This window comes from Prunus avium, chromosome 2 (genome assembly GCF_965620075.1).
Source record: "Prunus avium chromosome 2, drPruAviu1.hap1.1, whole genome shotgun sequence".
NCBI lineage: Eukaryota > Viridiplantae > Streptophyta > Magnoliopsida > Rosales > Rosaceae > Prunus > Prunus avium.
Genome location: NC_142285.1, coordinates 24418345 through 24432946, shown reverse-complemented (window position 1 = coordinate 24432946; position 14602 = coordinate 24418345). Strand labels below are relative to the sequence as shown.

The 14602-nt window shown below is 38.3% G+C and overlaps 1 protein-coding gene and 1 pseudogene across 3 annotated transcripts; both read right to left on the bottom strand.

Moving 5' to 3' along the window:
* Positions 1-893: 893 nt before the first annotated feature.
* On the bottom strand, positions 894-3838 carry LOC110764972 (uncharacterized; annotated as a pseudogene).
* A 1992-nt stretch (positions 3839-5830) lies between these two features.
* Positions 5831-13345, bottom strand: LOC110764994 (putative disease resistance protein RGA3). 3 transcript variants are annotated; one of them, XM_021968055.2, is made up of 5 exons: positions 13046-13345; positions 10965-12113; positions 7181-8659; positions 6382-6700; positions 5831-6228 (listed from the first exon to the last, which is right to left on the bottom strand). In XM_021968055.2, the coding sequence occupies exons 2-5, from the start codon at positions 12099-12101 to the stop codon at positions 6179-6181; spliced, it is 2985 nt and encodes a 994-aa protein (XP_021823747.2). In that variant the 5' UTR covers positions 12102-12113; positions 13046-13345; the 3' UTR covers positions 5831-6178. The 3 variants fall into 3 exon arrangements, with proteins under 3 accessions (XP_021823747.2, XP_021823746.2, XP_088105337.1); XM_021968054.2 differs by having other exon boundaries at positions 6382-8659; positions 13046-13343; XM_088249211.1 differs by having other exon boundaries at positions 6382-8659; positions 10965-12110; positions 13046-13343.
* Positions 13346-14602: the final 1257 nt, after the last annotated feature.

Below are 14602 nucleotides of genomic sequence, written 5' to 3'. Positions count from 1 at the left end.
TAAAAAAAATAGAGTATAGGCAGATACAGTACTACATCAAGGTGGGATCTGGGAAGAAAGAAGAAAAGAGAAAGGAGAGGAGAGAAGAGGAAGAAAGAAAAATAAAAAGTGGCCTGGGAAGGAAGAAGAAAGAGAAAGAAGAAAGAGAAAGGAGAAAGGAGAAAAGAGGAAGAAAGAAAGAAAAATCAGAAAAACGGAAAAAGAAAGTGGATAAAATAATTTTACCCTTTTAAAAACATTAGAATTTTGGGTTTACTAGTGATTTCCGAACTTGTACCTCGCTTTCAATTAACCCCCTATCCTTTTTTTTAAAAGAAAATTAAGGATATGAACTTTTTTTTATCTCCAATTTCCCCCTACCGTCTAAATCCTAATCATTTCATCCAATTTTCAGTTAAATAATTTTTAAAAATTATTTTTTTGAAAAAAATTAAAGAAAAAGAGGAAAATTGACAAACAAAAAAAAAACACTAAAGAAAAAGAATCTCACGCACCCTCCCCTTCCTTTTTCTCCCCCAGGTCAATCCCTCAAAGCTACCATCTCAACCCAAAACCCAACCAGCCCAGCTCCCTATTTTCCAGACCCAGAAGATCTGTGACTTTGATCAGGGAAATATAGAGAGAGAGAGAGAGAGAGAGAGAGAGACAAGGATAGATAATTAGAGAGAGAGCGAAATCTAAGTTGAGAAGAGGAAGAAGAAAAGAGAAATGAGAGAAGACGAAGAAAGAAAGAAAAAAAAGAAACAGGGAAGGAAGAAGAAAAGAAACGGTGCTGCTGCAACCAAATTAGGTGTTTTTGGCAGAGGTGGAATTTATAATGCGGCATATTTTAGGTCTTTGACCTTACAAGGTTATTGTTTCCTGTCTTATTTGATTTGCATATTTTTTTGTAACTATAAGGGCATCTTGACACAATAAGGCTGATGATACAAAGTCAAAAATTTGAGTGAAAGCTGCTCAACCCAACTCCACTTCAGAGTTCCTCCAGCACAGCACATCAACAACAACCCAATCGTAGAAGAAGCAGTACCTAAGGGGGCGAAACTTGATGGTGACGGTGACATTTTCCTTGGACTTGGAGACATCGAGTTGGGACGATGGGTTCGGGCTGGTGGAGGAAAAGGGCGGAGACATAGAGGGCCTGTGAGACCCAAAAAACCTCGCAAAGATTTCAAACCCTTCGGTTGAGGCCAATCCACAATACACTGGATTTTTGAAGGGTCTACTGCCACACCTTCACTAGAAAGCACATGACCCAAATAATGGATAGTAGTTTGGCCAAAAGCACATTTGGACAGTTTCAAATGCAGCCTGTGTTTACTTAGGACATCAAAAACAGAGGTCAAGTGCACCAAATGCTCAGCTACAGAGGTACTGTAAATGAGAATGTCGTCAAAGAAAACAAGAACAAACTTACGAAGATAGGGCCTGAAAATATCGTTCATGAGGGCCTGAAATGTTGACGGCGCATTTGATAGACCAAACGGCATGACAAGAAATTCGTAATGACCATCGTGAGTGCGAAAGGCTGTTTTCGATATATCCGACGGATGCATTCGGATTTGATGATAGCCAGAACGAAGGTCTAATTTAGAGAAGATCACAGCTCCGTGCAACTCATCGAGGAGCTCATCAATAACTGGGATTGGAAATCGATCTTTGACCGTGACGGCATTCAAGGCCCTATAATCAACACAAGGCGCCACCCATTGTCTTTCTTTTTAACCAGAAGGACTGGGGAGGAGTATGGACTACTACTTGGTTGAACTACCCCCGTCTCTAACATCTCGTTCACCAAGGTCTCAATTTCATGTTTCTGAAAGTGGGGATATCTGTAGGGTCTGACATTGACCAGCGTTGCCCCTGGAATTAGTGGAATCTTGTGGTCGATTGAACGGTGGGGTGGTAAGGCAGCTGGTGGAGAGAATAGGTCATTGTACTGGAGGAGCAACTGTTGAATTGCAGGGGGTGGAGAAGAGGGTGGAACTGGCAGGTCTTCAATGGCTATCAATTGGGCTAACATGCCTTGCTGGGCTTGGGCTGAAAGATGAGTCAACAAGTGGCAGTCCACAAAAGTAACGGGTGGGTCTGTTTGGCCCACCAAGCGATGGACTTGACCATCAACCTTGAACACCATGGTTTTGTTTTTAAAATGCCATCCAATCAAACCCAGAGTGTCTAACCAATCTGCCCCTAAAATGAGGTCGCAACCCGAAACTGCATGCAAATAACAATCAGTAAACAATTCATAACCTTGAAGATTGATGTGAACTTGATGGACCAGCCCCTTTGTGTGGATGAAGTCATTATTAGCAATCTGAATTTTCCTGGGTGGTGTAGAAGTATCAATCTGCAAGCCCAAGCGTTTAGCCAAGTGGGAGTTTAATAGATTGTGAGTAGATCCAGTATCTATAAAGACAGTGAGGCCCGTGTTGCCAATCTGGCCCTGGAGGCGCATGGTGCGGGTCCGAGGTGTGCCAGTTAATGCATGGATGGAAATGATCGGGTCATTGTCTAAGGCTGGTTGGGGAGTGGAGTCAGGACCATGGGCAATTTCGTGGGTAATGAGTTCCTCAAAAGAGTCATCAGAAGCCTCCCAATCAGCCTCTACCATGAGAAGTTGTGGCCGTTTACACCGGTGACCGGCACGAAAAGGTTCGTCACAGTTAAAACATAAATTCTTTGCGCGGCGATCCTGAATTTCAGCAGCAGTGAGGCGACAGATGGGTGGAGAACCCGGTGGTAAAGTAGGATGGAGTGGGGCCGGTTGGTCCTGTCTTGACAAGGAGGAATTAGTAGGGCGGCTGAAAGAGGAGCGTGCCATAGACCGCTGGAACAAACGAAGATTGTGAAATGCGTGGGCAAGCCGCTTAGCCTCATGAAGGGTTGCTAGATTCTGAACAATAACATCACCACGAAGATCTGGTGCGAGGCCGCCTACATAAACTCCTTTCAACTGGTCATCTGTCCAATCGAGAGCTCGGCAAGAAAGGCGAACAAATTCGATATTACAATCATCCAAAGAACCAGTTTGTTGGATATGGGACAGATCAGAGGTTACATCCAAGGAGTCACCGGAGCCGAAATGAGCAAGGAGGGCTTCAGAGAAAGATGTCCAAGATGCCGACGGAAAACGATTCTCAAACCATTGCATCCACAAAGCTGCATCATCAATCATATGAACAGCAGCGACCTTAACTTTTAAGTGAGTTGGAATCTCGTGTAAATCCAGGTATCGCTCTGCGGTGATTAACCAAGCATATGGGTCCTTCCCAGAAAACCGTTGGAGGTCAATTTTGGGGGTTTTGAGCTGGGATGGGGTGGCGAAAGTGGAGGGTGGGATATGTGGGGGTAGGGAAGTGGAAGAAAAAGAAAGATGGGGGGGTGGGAAGATACGGGTGACTGGTATGTGGGTGTTGTGGTGGGGAGGAAGGGAGGTGGGGAAGGGGGTACTGATGTAGGGAGGTGTAGTGGAAAATGAAGGGACATGTGAAAGAAGTGGCGGGGCTGTAGGAACAGGGGGAGTAGAGCAGAGAGGAGGGAAGCGGGGTACGGTGAAAGAACCAAAGGGAATGGTGACCGGAGAAGCCGTGGAGGGGGGAGAAGGTTGGGTGACAACAGGTGGGAGACGAGTGATGACTTCCATGATGGTTTGTTGAAAGGAAGACTGTTGCTGGGTGAGGGAAGCAATGGCGGTGCTCAGTGACGTTTTAAATTCATCGGTTTGGACTGAAAAAGCAGCCAAGGTTTCTTGCACCTCTTGGATTTGCTCACGATGGAGATCGATCTCCAATTCTAGAGCCGGAACCGAAGGGGAGCGTTCGGCGGCGCTGCCCATGGTCGTACTGGCTCGTGATACCAATTGATAGAACCTTATAGCAGCAAGGATAGTAAATAAGGCAAAACGAAATGAGGAAAATTGGATATTTCATTGATGATCCCAAAATAGAGCAACTGTTGCAATTTATACAATGGAATTAGGGCGAATCAGAAAGATTGCCACGTCAAAAGTAGAAATAGCTGATTCTAGAAGAAGTTCTCAATGAGCTAATTCCTATATTATTCTTTTAATAGAAATTGGAAATATAGAGTGGATAAGCAAATAACCACATGGGTGCGTATTGCTATCAGAGCCCAAAGGATCTCATCAATGTCGTGGAAGAAGAAAGGGTGGCCGGATGAGACGACGCCGTAGGGGGCTTTTTGGACCCCGCAGACTTCCAAGAGCGGAAAGGCGAGATGGAGGATCTTTGTGACCTTGAGCTTGAGGTGCTGCCGGAGAACATCGCTAAGTGTAGAGAGAGAAAAGCTGGGTTTAGAGAGAGAGAGAGAGAGAATATTTCTGTTTTTAATTTTATTTTTAATTTTATATTTATTTTCTGTTTTTTTTTTATTTTTTTTTTATTTTTATTTTCAATGTACAAAATGACCATTTTGCCCTCATTTTTAACGGCAAATTGGATGAAATGTTGTGGATTTAGACGGAGGGGGGAAATTAGCGAAAAAAAAAGTTTATATCCTTAATTTTCTAAAAAAAAAAAGGATAGGGGGTTAATTGAAAATTAGGTACAAGTTCAGGGGGCAAATTACTAATATACCATAAAAAATTTTACTTGTTAAATTAGAGATTTTCTATTCCCACACTTCTCTTAGTTCACCCCATCTTTTAATTTAAATTTTCACAATTTCTAAGAAAATCCCACTATCTTCCCAAACTACCCTTAAATACACCCCAAACTGAAAAAATAAGAAATAAAAGAGATTTTCTATTTAAACCCCACAATTTTCTTTGTTCCCAGGAAAAAAAACACAAACAAATAGAACTCTACACCCGAAATTTAATACTTTCTAGAGAAAGAGAACAACATTACCTCTCTTCAAGAACTGTAACTGAAATTCCAACACTTGGGTATTATTGAGTTGATAATCAACAAGCCTTTCCATCAACTCCCACACATATTTAAAGAGGTAGGCTCGTCAATTTTCTATGTTTTCAAAAGAGAAGAGTAATTTGGCAATAAGATATAGAGGAGTTTGTATTTTTCTAAAACTTGATATGAAGAGTGGTGGGGTGTGTGGGGTGTGTGTATAGATGTACTAGGGTTAATTATTAAGTTGGATGACTTTTTTTTTTATCTTTTTACACAATAATAAAACTTACAGCTTAATGATTTAAGTATTTGGGTAAACAAAGAGAAGTACGAGGTTTAAATAGAAAATCTCTTAAATTATATATATATTTTTTATTATTTATAATAATTTCAGCCTTTAAAAAAATATCAGATTTTTTTTTTGGGGTTAAATTATATATATTTCATTGTTTATGTTACCAGGCACATTTTCACTATTTTTGTTTTCTGAGACTGTATTCTAATTAAGCTACCAGACGGATTCTCAAATCCTAAAAATGCAAATTCGTTTTCTCATTTTCATTCTTTGAAAATATTCTCTGAAAACATTATCTGAAAACGTTACCAAACGGGCTCTAAATATCTTGTGCATCAGTATTCGAACTAAGTTTGCACCTATTGAACATCCCCATACCCATCCCATACCCATTCTTTATCCTTCATACTTGATCCAATAGGATTGAAACCCAACAAAGACCCTAACCCACGGAGAAAATTGTCATCCCTTGTCTCTGTATTTTCCTATTAGAAATGCTTCAGAAAAGATAACCATAAACATGTTTTGTTCCTTTTTTATATGTTTCAAAAGGCTTTGTCACAACATCAGTCCTTTTTAGCAAAAATACATCATCCAAACGATTTCAAGGAAATTCCTTGTTGCACACGCCAAGTGAAATGAATATTTGAAAAAAAGAAAGTACTTTGTGAAACTCATGGGAGGTTCTTCATAAAAGGGCTTTTTGCAGGATGAAACAGGGGATGACCATGGGCTTTTTGTTTTTTTTTTCCCTACAGTTCTTATAAATAAGAGTTCTATGTTACAAATCAAAATTGTGGCTAGTTTTCTCTTAAATTCCAAATGAAAACAAAAATCACAAGTTTATATGTATATCTATCTCCCTCTCTATGCAACCCTTCAATTGGCCGCGTTTATAAAAATTTCCATTTTGAATGAATTAGCTGTTGGGGAAAACCAGCCCTCAATCCAAGTAGCCTGCCCGTTCCCGGAGCATTCCATAATGTGTGAGTAACCTTTGCAACCTTTTCATTCAAGATGGTTTGAGAAGTAGACCATAATATAACCAATGCTGATTAAAACCTGAAACCAAAATATAAAAAGTCAATGCAAAAGAACTCCTGAAGGGCATATATATTCTTGAAACTGGTATACAAAATAAACCAACATAAACTGTAGTTAAACTGAAAAGTGAAGAATGAAAAGGAAATTTGATTTCAGGAAAGAAGAAATTACCATCTATATGCTGAATGTGGGAAATCTTGGGCCATTCTTTGCTCTGTAGAAGAGGACATCCACATAATTCTAGGGTTTTTAATTTGGTGAGACGTTGAATAGCTGTGACACTAGGTAGATACATCATGTTCTTAAAATTCAAAATCTCCAGCTTCGTAAGGGATGTGAGGTTACCCAACCACTCTGGAAGAGCCTCCACTCCATGGAAACATTGTATCGACAAATACGTTAGAGAAGTGAAGTTTTGAATTTGTTGAGGCAGAGACTTTAGCTTGGGCCACCCCCTCAATATTAATGTTTCAAGCTGTGATGATCCAACCTGAAAATCAGGGAATGAATCGAGGTTTAACCCACCAAGTTTCAAAACCTTCAAACTGGTGGAGCAGTGTGGCCCTATAGGTAGACATTTCAATTTGCCACAACAATTAATCTCCAACTTAGAGAGACACGTGAGGTTGTCTAAACTCGGAAGAGCCTCTAAATTAGGGGCACAACATATTTTCAACTCCACAAGAGAGATGGGCATTAGTAACCCACTACACAACAACCTTTCTAATCTTTCGCAATTTTGAATGCTCAGTTGACGTAGGGATGTGAAGTTTTGTAATTCTGGAATAGACTGTAGACCATGACAATAGGTTATAGACAACTGTTCAAGGTTACTACAGCTCCTGCTCAGTAGAAGATTTTCATCACTTATAGATACATTGGCAGGCAGAGCACTATCAAATTCATGGTTATGCTCATGTTCATGGAGTGATATTGATGAAATGGATGTTAGCTTTGGGCAAAATGATACCTCCAACTTTTGAAGAGAACGACATTGTTGTAGCGCAGGCAAGCTTGATATCTCATTGCAATATCCAATTTCCAGTTCCCGAAGAGAGGTGAGGGCCATGCCGTGTGTAATACGAATTGATGTTAGATTACCGCAATCCCATATCCACAATTCCTGGAGAGAGGTGCAATAATCAAGCCCAACACATTTTAGATTATCCATTGCATAAATCCAAACAAGTGTAAGATGAGGTAGACAGCCGAGCGCTGGGATTTCTTCACATTTGTGGCACCCGTGAAATACAATTTTCTTCAAATTGTCAAGTTGTGACGACCTATTCATCATCCATGATGAAAATTTAGCACCCATGAAATGTACAATCGCTAGTATTTCTAATTTAGGATGTGGTTGGAGGCCTTCTAGTACATCCTCTTCATAATTGTTGGTTGTTGACCTATTTTCTGTCCATAAAAATATCAAGTGACGTACATTTTTCTTCTCCTTTAATTTAGCTTTCCTTGCTTCATCTTCATCCCTCACATGTTCCAGATTATAAATAACCAATTGACCTTTCAATTGATTCAAGGCAGCCAGCTCCTGAATTTCACAGCCTCTCTCCTTATCCACATAAAAGGGAGGTAATGTTCGGAGGCTAGTCAATTTCCCCAATATCCCACGTGGAAATTTCATTCTCTTGTCACAATAAACATGTCTCAAGTTGATCAAGGTTTGCACTTCTTTTGGAAACTCTTTAAAAGCACAATGTCTTGCTCTTAATGTCTGTAGGTTATAGAGCTTGCCAATAGAACTTGGGAGTGTTTTCAATCTTGTTTCTGAAATGTCAAGATACCTCAAGTGTTTCAGCTTTCCAATTGATGTTGGAAGCTCCGCAATATTAGCCTTAAATAAATTTAAGACTCGTAAGGTTTTAAACCCTGGCAACATGTTGCTAGGGAGTTCACCATCCGAAAATAGTGAGCGCAATCTCCCAACCCAACTGTCTCGAATTCTTTCTTGCATGGAAGTAGAAACCCGAGCAACATGTTGAATCTCAAGTGTATAACTGGAATTATCTTCTATCAAGCTTTCCGATTTGGATACAAGTTCTGCAAGATCGTGCACAAGATCATGCATCTTGCATTTGCTAATAATGCCATATTCATTTGCTGTGGCATCTTGAAATAAAGAGCTTTGCAGTAGAATATCAAAATATTCATAACCTACATCCTCCATCTCTTCACTTTTGTCGCGAGAAGGGTGGAGTAATCCCTGAGCCATCCAAAGTTGAATCAAGTTATCTGTTTCAATTTCGACATCTTTTCTCAACATTGAGCAATATGCAAAACATTGCTTCAACGATGGTGATGTCAAATTATCAAAACTCAACTTCAAGATTGGAATGATTCTATCTTCTTCTTCAGCTAAGTCCCATATTCGACTTTCTTTGATTGAAGACCATTCAGCAATACTATTTTTTGAGCGCAAAATGCCTCCCAAAACCTGTTACATGGATTAGAATTTCTATCAAGTACTGAATACGGTTAAAATTAGCAAAAACAATGATGGACTATCAGTTGTTTAAATGACTTTGACTATCACATTCTATTGGACAATAATACTCCACTTTGCGAGAGTTTTGTGTTTTTTGTTTTTGGTTCTTTTAAAAACTTTGTTTGAACTATTACATGTGTATTTTAAAATAGAATTATAATGAAAGAAGTTAGAGGTGACTTATTAAGTAGTAAATGAGAAAGAGCTTCTTGCCCAACTTTTTTCTTTTCAGGATAAAAGAAAAGAAAAATCTATGGTTAAAAATAGAAAAAAATAATAAAGAAAAAGAGGAAAAAAATGTCTTTAGTAAGTTGTGTGGTTGTGGATCCAATCCAATTTGGGTTTCCCTCGTCATCTACAAGTACTGGAAGAACATTTTAAAAAACAAATTTGTTCACTATATTTTATCATCAAACCATGTGGCAATGTTTGATTAATTAAAATATAAGTACACTTTAAAGCTTATTTATTTCAAACAAGACAATATTGACATGTACCACCCCATTCGGTTAGTGGATTGAACTTCTTGAGAATAAACTTCCCATGTCTAATCTCACGAGATGGGAATGGAGGAGAATGTTCATTCCCATGTATGGGAACACTGGGAAATGAGGACTAGGAAATGTCGTTTTCTCCCATTCCCATGTTTGGTTTGTACAGTATTAGTTATGAAAAGTTGATCGGTTTTCCAACAATACCCTTGCTTTTTTATTATTAAAAGCTATTAGTTTGAAGAGTTTTTTTAAGGGTCAAAAGTGATATTTTAAAATAACAACAAGGGTAAGTTAGTCCAAAAAATTGCATTAAATGCTTTCCCAAGTGAGGGGAAAAAATTTCCCAAGCTGAGCCAAGGGTATGAACTTTCCCCTACATGGGAAGTCCATACCCATGAGTCCATAATTGCATTCCCAGGAGTGCACTTACCCAACATGGGAATGCAATTTGAAACCCATTCCCAAACTCCTAAACCTTGAGCCAAACAGAGAGGCAGAGTTAGGTGCTTATCTTTAAGGATTAATAACATGTGGTTTGTCCAAACTGTCCAAATCATTACATATATTGGTAAACTTTTTAAAAGAAATTAAGAGATCTCCTATGGAGGTTCGGGGGGCTAAGGCAACTCGTGACAATATGTGGATCATCATTTGGTGACTCTACCATTGTTGTCACATTTTTTTACTAATAGCATCTCTTACTCTTTTAAACAAGTAGTTGCTTTTTTCAACTCTTTAGGACGTTGAATTTTCTTTTCGTTATGAGTTAAAGATCATATGAGTTGCTATACAAGTTAACAGCTCAATATGAAGGTGAGTGGTTTATGAAATGTATTATCAAACCTCTATATTTTACTACAAAGATGGAAACCATGATGTTGTTATAGACTTCGTGGTTTTGATAAATTATATCTCCATTTGAAATAGGGCATTTACTTTATTGTGAAACGTTTTCGGTTTATATTTATGCATGAAAGTGTGTGCTATTCATGAAATATGAGGACATGAGGACTTTATACTTATCTGAGAGATGAAAGCGCCACATGAAGACGTGAGGAAATTAGGGACCACTTACATCTCAAATTAACTCACATATGAAGGTTTAGTGGGATGTGATATGGTGTGATTTATATTTTGATAAGAAATTTACTAGAAAATTTTGAAACAATTGTGTTTTGTGCAGCATGTAACACAATATTGCTTGGTTAGAATACTACATAATCTACTCACCGAGCATGTGTCCGCTTATTCCCTAGATTCGAGAAATTACTATATCACTTGTCGAACGTGTGACTGTTTTCTACTTTAGCTTTATATTTGGGGCCTTTTTTATAGCTTGTTTAGAGTTCTTTTTAGTATTTACTATTAGATTTGTTCTTTTATAGACTTAAGTAAATCATACATATCAAACTCTTTTCTACAATTTGGGTAACACTTACAAAAGAATTAGAAAATACAAGAACTAACAAATACAAATTGGAGTTATAGCATAACATTTCATCAAATGATAAGACTGGCATAACCTTAATGGGATTAGTTTGTATTGGTCAAGTTTCAAAATTTGCAGCAAATGCAATCCAATCCAATTAAGCAAAAAGATACAGCTAATAAAATTCAATTGGATTGGATCAGTTAATTTGCTTAATATTTTTCATCCCCCTCCCCAGTAACTTCTGAGTTGAATATAATTTAAAAATAAAAATGTAAATCAAAAGTAGCATGTGTAAAGTTAATGTTATAATACAATAGTACTTACGTACCTTTGCCACCAATGGGACACCAGCACATTTTTCAGCGATCTGCTTCCCAATTCTTTCTAAATCAGGATCCATGCGAGCACTACCATCTAGGAAAGCTCTATCTTTTAATATGGACCAACACTCATCTGTTGACAGAGTACTCAAATTATGCCGCAGAAGTAGTTTTTCTGAGATCGATGCAACTCTGGCACTGCGGGTAGTGACAATAATTTTGCTTCCCGGAGCATAATTAAGTCTTTCCAAATAACTCATCAATCTGTTCCATTGTCTAGAATCCTCATTCCAGACGTCATCAAGTACGAGTAGGTATCTTTTCTCTTTCAACTCTTCTTGAAGGTAAGTAAGCAGTGCATCTAGATTTTCTCTTACAGTGGCTTTTGTTGGGTTAAGAGATTCTAACATGCAGATCAAAATCACATTGATGTTAAAAGGATCAGACACAGACACCCATATCCTTTTTTCAAAATACCCTTTTATAGAATTATCATTGTATACTGACTTGGCCAAAGTTGTCTTTCCTAGGCCTGGCATTCCCACAATGGCCATAACCGAAAGATTTTCTTGATTGATGTTGGAGTTGGTCAAGGTTGTAACTATATCTGACACAACCTTATCCCTTCCAAAAATGATTCCATCATTTTCAGGGAGTGAGTCTGTTTGTATGCGTCCTCTAGTTCCTTGAGGGGCTGCATCTATTCTCTTGGAAACTAGTCCAATGACAGATGCCTCACTCTTGAGATCTTCCAAGGATGCATTGATCTTCTGAATTTTATGTGCCATTTTAAGACGAAAGGCAATTGGATTGTTGGAGAGTGAAAAGAAGTTAAGTACCTTTTTCTTTATATGGTTTTGGAGCTCTACTTTGTGTCGGAGAAGTTCATAGTTGATTTCATCCAAGACATCATCCGCATCTTGAGCTATGCCTTTAAGATTCTTCACCCAATCTTCTATGGAGTCGCCCCAATCTTGTGGTTGGTCGGTAACGTCACCTAAGTACCCTTCAATGGTGGACAGTGTTCTGCGAAGTCTGTTTAGTTCACCTTTGAATCCCCAAGAAAGAGTGATTTCTTGAGCAGCAAGGGAAGACAGCTTCATCAATACTCCCTCGGCCGCAAAAGTAAGCACACCTTCGACCATCTTAGTTACCTTCTGTAACAGCGCATGACAAACAGCAGGATATTAATGCTTCATTATTATTAGTTAATTAATAAACTAGAACAAGATTGGAGACGGATGAAGATGCACACGCACAGAGACCTAGTTTCTCTTATAGGTAGAAGGAGATGATGAACGCACAGTTGCACAATCACACTTTTTAGCAACACAATCTATCAAGCATTAAGCAATGGAATGCTGAGGAAGAAAAACTGAACATAAGACTGAGGAGCACACACTTAGATATTTGTGGGGAGTTGTGTTGTGCGCATCTTTCTCACCAACTCCAGGATAGAGCGGCTGATATATATTTTCTAACTATCTCACCAACTCCCAGTAATCCAAGATACAGAGTGGTTCTAACATTATGCCATCAAAATACATACCACGCTTGCTTCCACGTATGCCATCAAAATACATATCAGAAAGTATGCTAAACTAACATTCTCAAAATATGCCAAAGTAAAGCTTGCTTCCACGAGTGCCATCAAAATATATACCAGAAAGGAATCCGATCCTCTGATTTTGTATCTTTTGCATACCAAGAAAACACCACTTGTGAGAATAATGTAGGATCCACTACAGTACTTAAAGAAATATGTTCTGAAAATAATCATGGTCATAACAACTAGTAATCCCAAGCAACACCTAATATTTCTTGTTGGTCAGGTTTTTTTATTTATTTATTATTTATTATTTATTATTATTTTTTTTTTTTACAAAGAACTCCTAAACTAAAGCCTTAGATCTATGAAAATAGAGAATGCAAAAAATCATCCTAACCCTAAGCTTTATCCCCAAATCATGAAAATACACAAATCCCCAAATGACGTAAGAGGGTGAAAAAAACAAGAAACATGTTGAACACATGATATTTGAGTAGGAGAGTACAGAACAGCTTCCTCCAAAGAGACATGGGATGATACCTGTAACTGAGAGACAAGACAGCAGCTTCAGACAGCCCAAAACGATTTGGAGGATGAGACAACTTTTCTCTTCCTATGGGAGTCAGAAAGCTTCACACCACTTTACCCCGAAAGGAAAATTAGGTTTTTGAGAAAAGTCATGGACCATAGTCGATGCCATGTCATCAGGGCGGATCCACATAGGGGCAAGAGGGATCAATTGACCCCGCAAGATGTTGACCCCAGCAAATTGCCCACAAACTGCTTGATGAAATGCTCCAGAGAGCGCAACACACCAGCACAGCAGACAGGAGAGGACGTTGTACAGATTGCCTTATTTCCATTTTCAACATTTAAGTAAATATCTTTGTCCTTTTACTTTCATTTATTTTTATTTTACTTAAGTTTACAATATAAATAAAGAAGTACCCCCCATTTGGATTCAAATAAAAATACTAGAAAATCAAATTCCCACCAAATCAAAATATGAAAAATTGGTTTTAGTGCAAATACGATTTAGGCTAAAAATGATGGCTCATTAAGTCAATATATACTTCATATTAAAATCCCATAAAATCAAGTTTTCTTATTTGATATGTAAAGAATAAAAGCCGGCAAAACTTATCTTGAGAAAATGATTATTCTGAAAAATCATTTTACAGTTTGTCGTCGGCTGGACTTGAAGAGTATTGAAGACCTCTTGGAACTCTCGAGTTATGAACGCGTCATGCATTACATATTCACAACTTGAATCCTAGAAACTTAAGGGGCGTTTGGTATCCTATTCAAATAGGGAACTCAAAAACTTTGATTTTTCTTAAAAACAAGGAGTTCTTAAATCTATTTTTAAGATTCAAAAACTTATTTGGTATGCAACTTGAAAACTGTTTTTAAATCTTAAAAATTTGAGAACTTGTGGGTTGTTAGAAAAAAACTGAAAAAACAGATATTTTTGTTTTTAATAATTGGGGTGTTTTTAAGTTGTTCTTGAGTTTGTGTTTTTAAAAATAGGGCTACCAAACAGGTTTTCTTTGTTTTGAACTCAAATTCTGTTTTTGAGTTTAAAAAGTTGGATTCAAGTTGAATACTAAACAGGCCCTTAGTTTTTAGGTTGACGTGCATTTAGGCTCAGAGGAATGAGAATCCTTGCTCAATGTTCAAGTATTGCCTTGGGCGACCAGTTATTGATTATCGGGCGGCCGGTCATGTTTCTCCAAGAACTTGATGTTCAAGGAGTCATCTTGTCAACCGGGTGAGTTTGGGGCAACCAGTCGAGTTGCTCCAAGAGTCTCATCTTCACCAACTCATATATCTGACCTGCCGTTAAGTGTTGGATGACAGATCGGCATGCACATCAAAAGTCAAATTTCGACCCTAGCTACTATTCCATCCCATATTATTTTTCTTTTTAAAGAGATGAGATGTTCTACAACGGGCAAAAGCTCTCCCCTCTCTCTCCATATGAGAGAGGTCCTTAGATCACTTACTCTTCAACATTTGAAATTTGAGAGAGAGCTTGAGGAAAACCCAAGCAAAGGGTACTAAGATGTCCACATTGAAACTACCGCTAGAAACAGG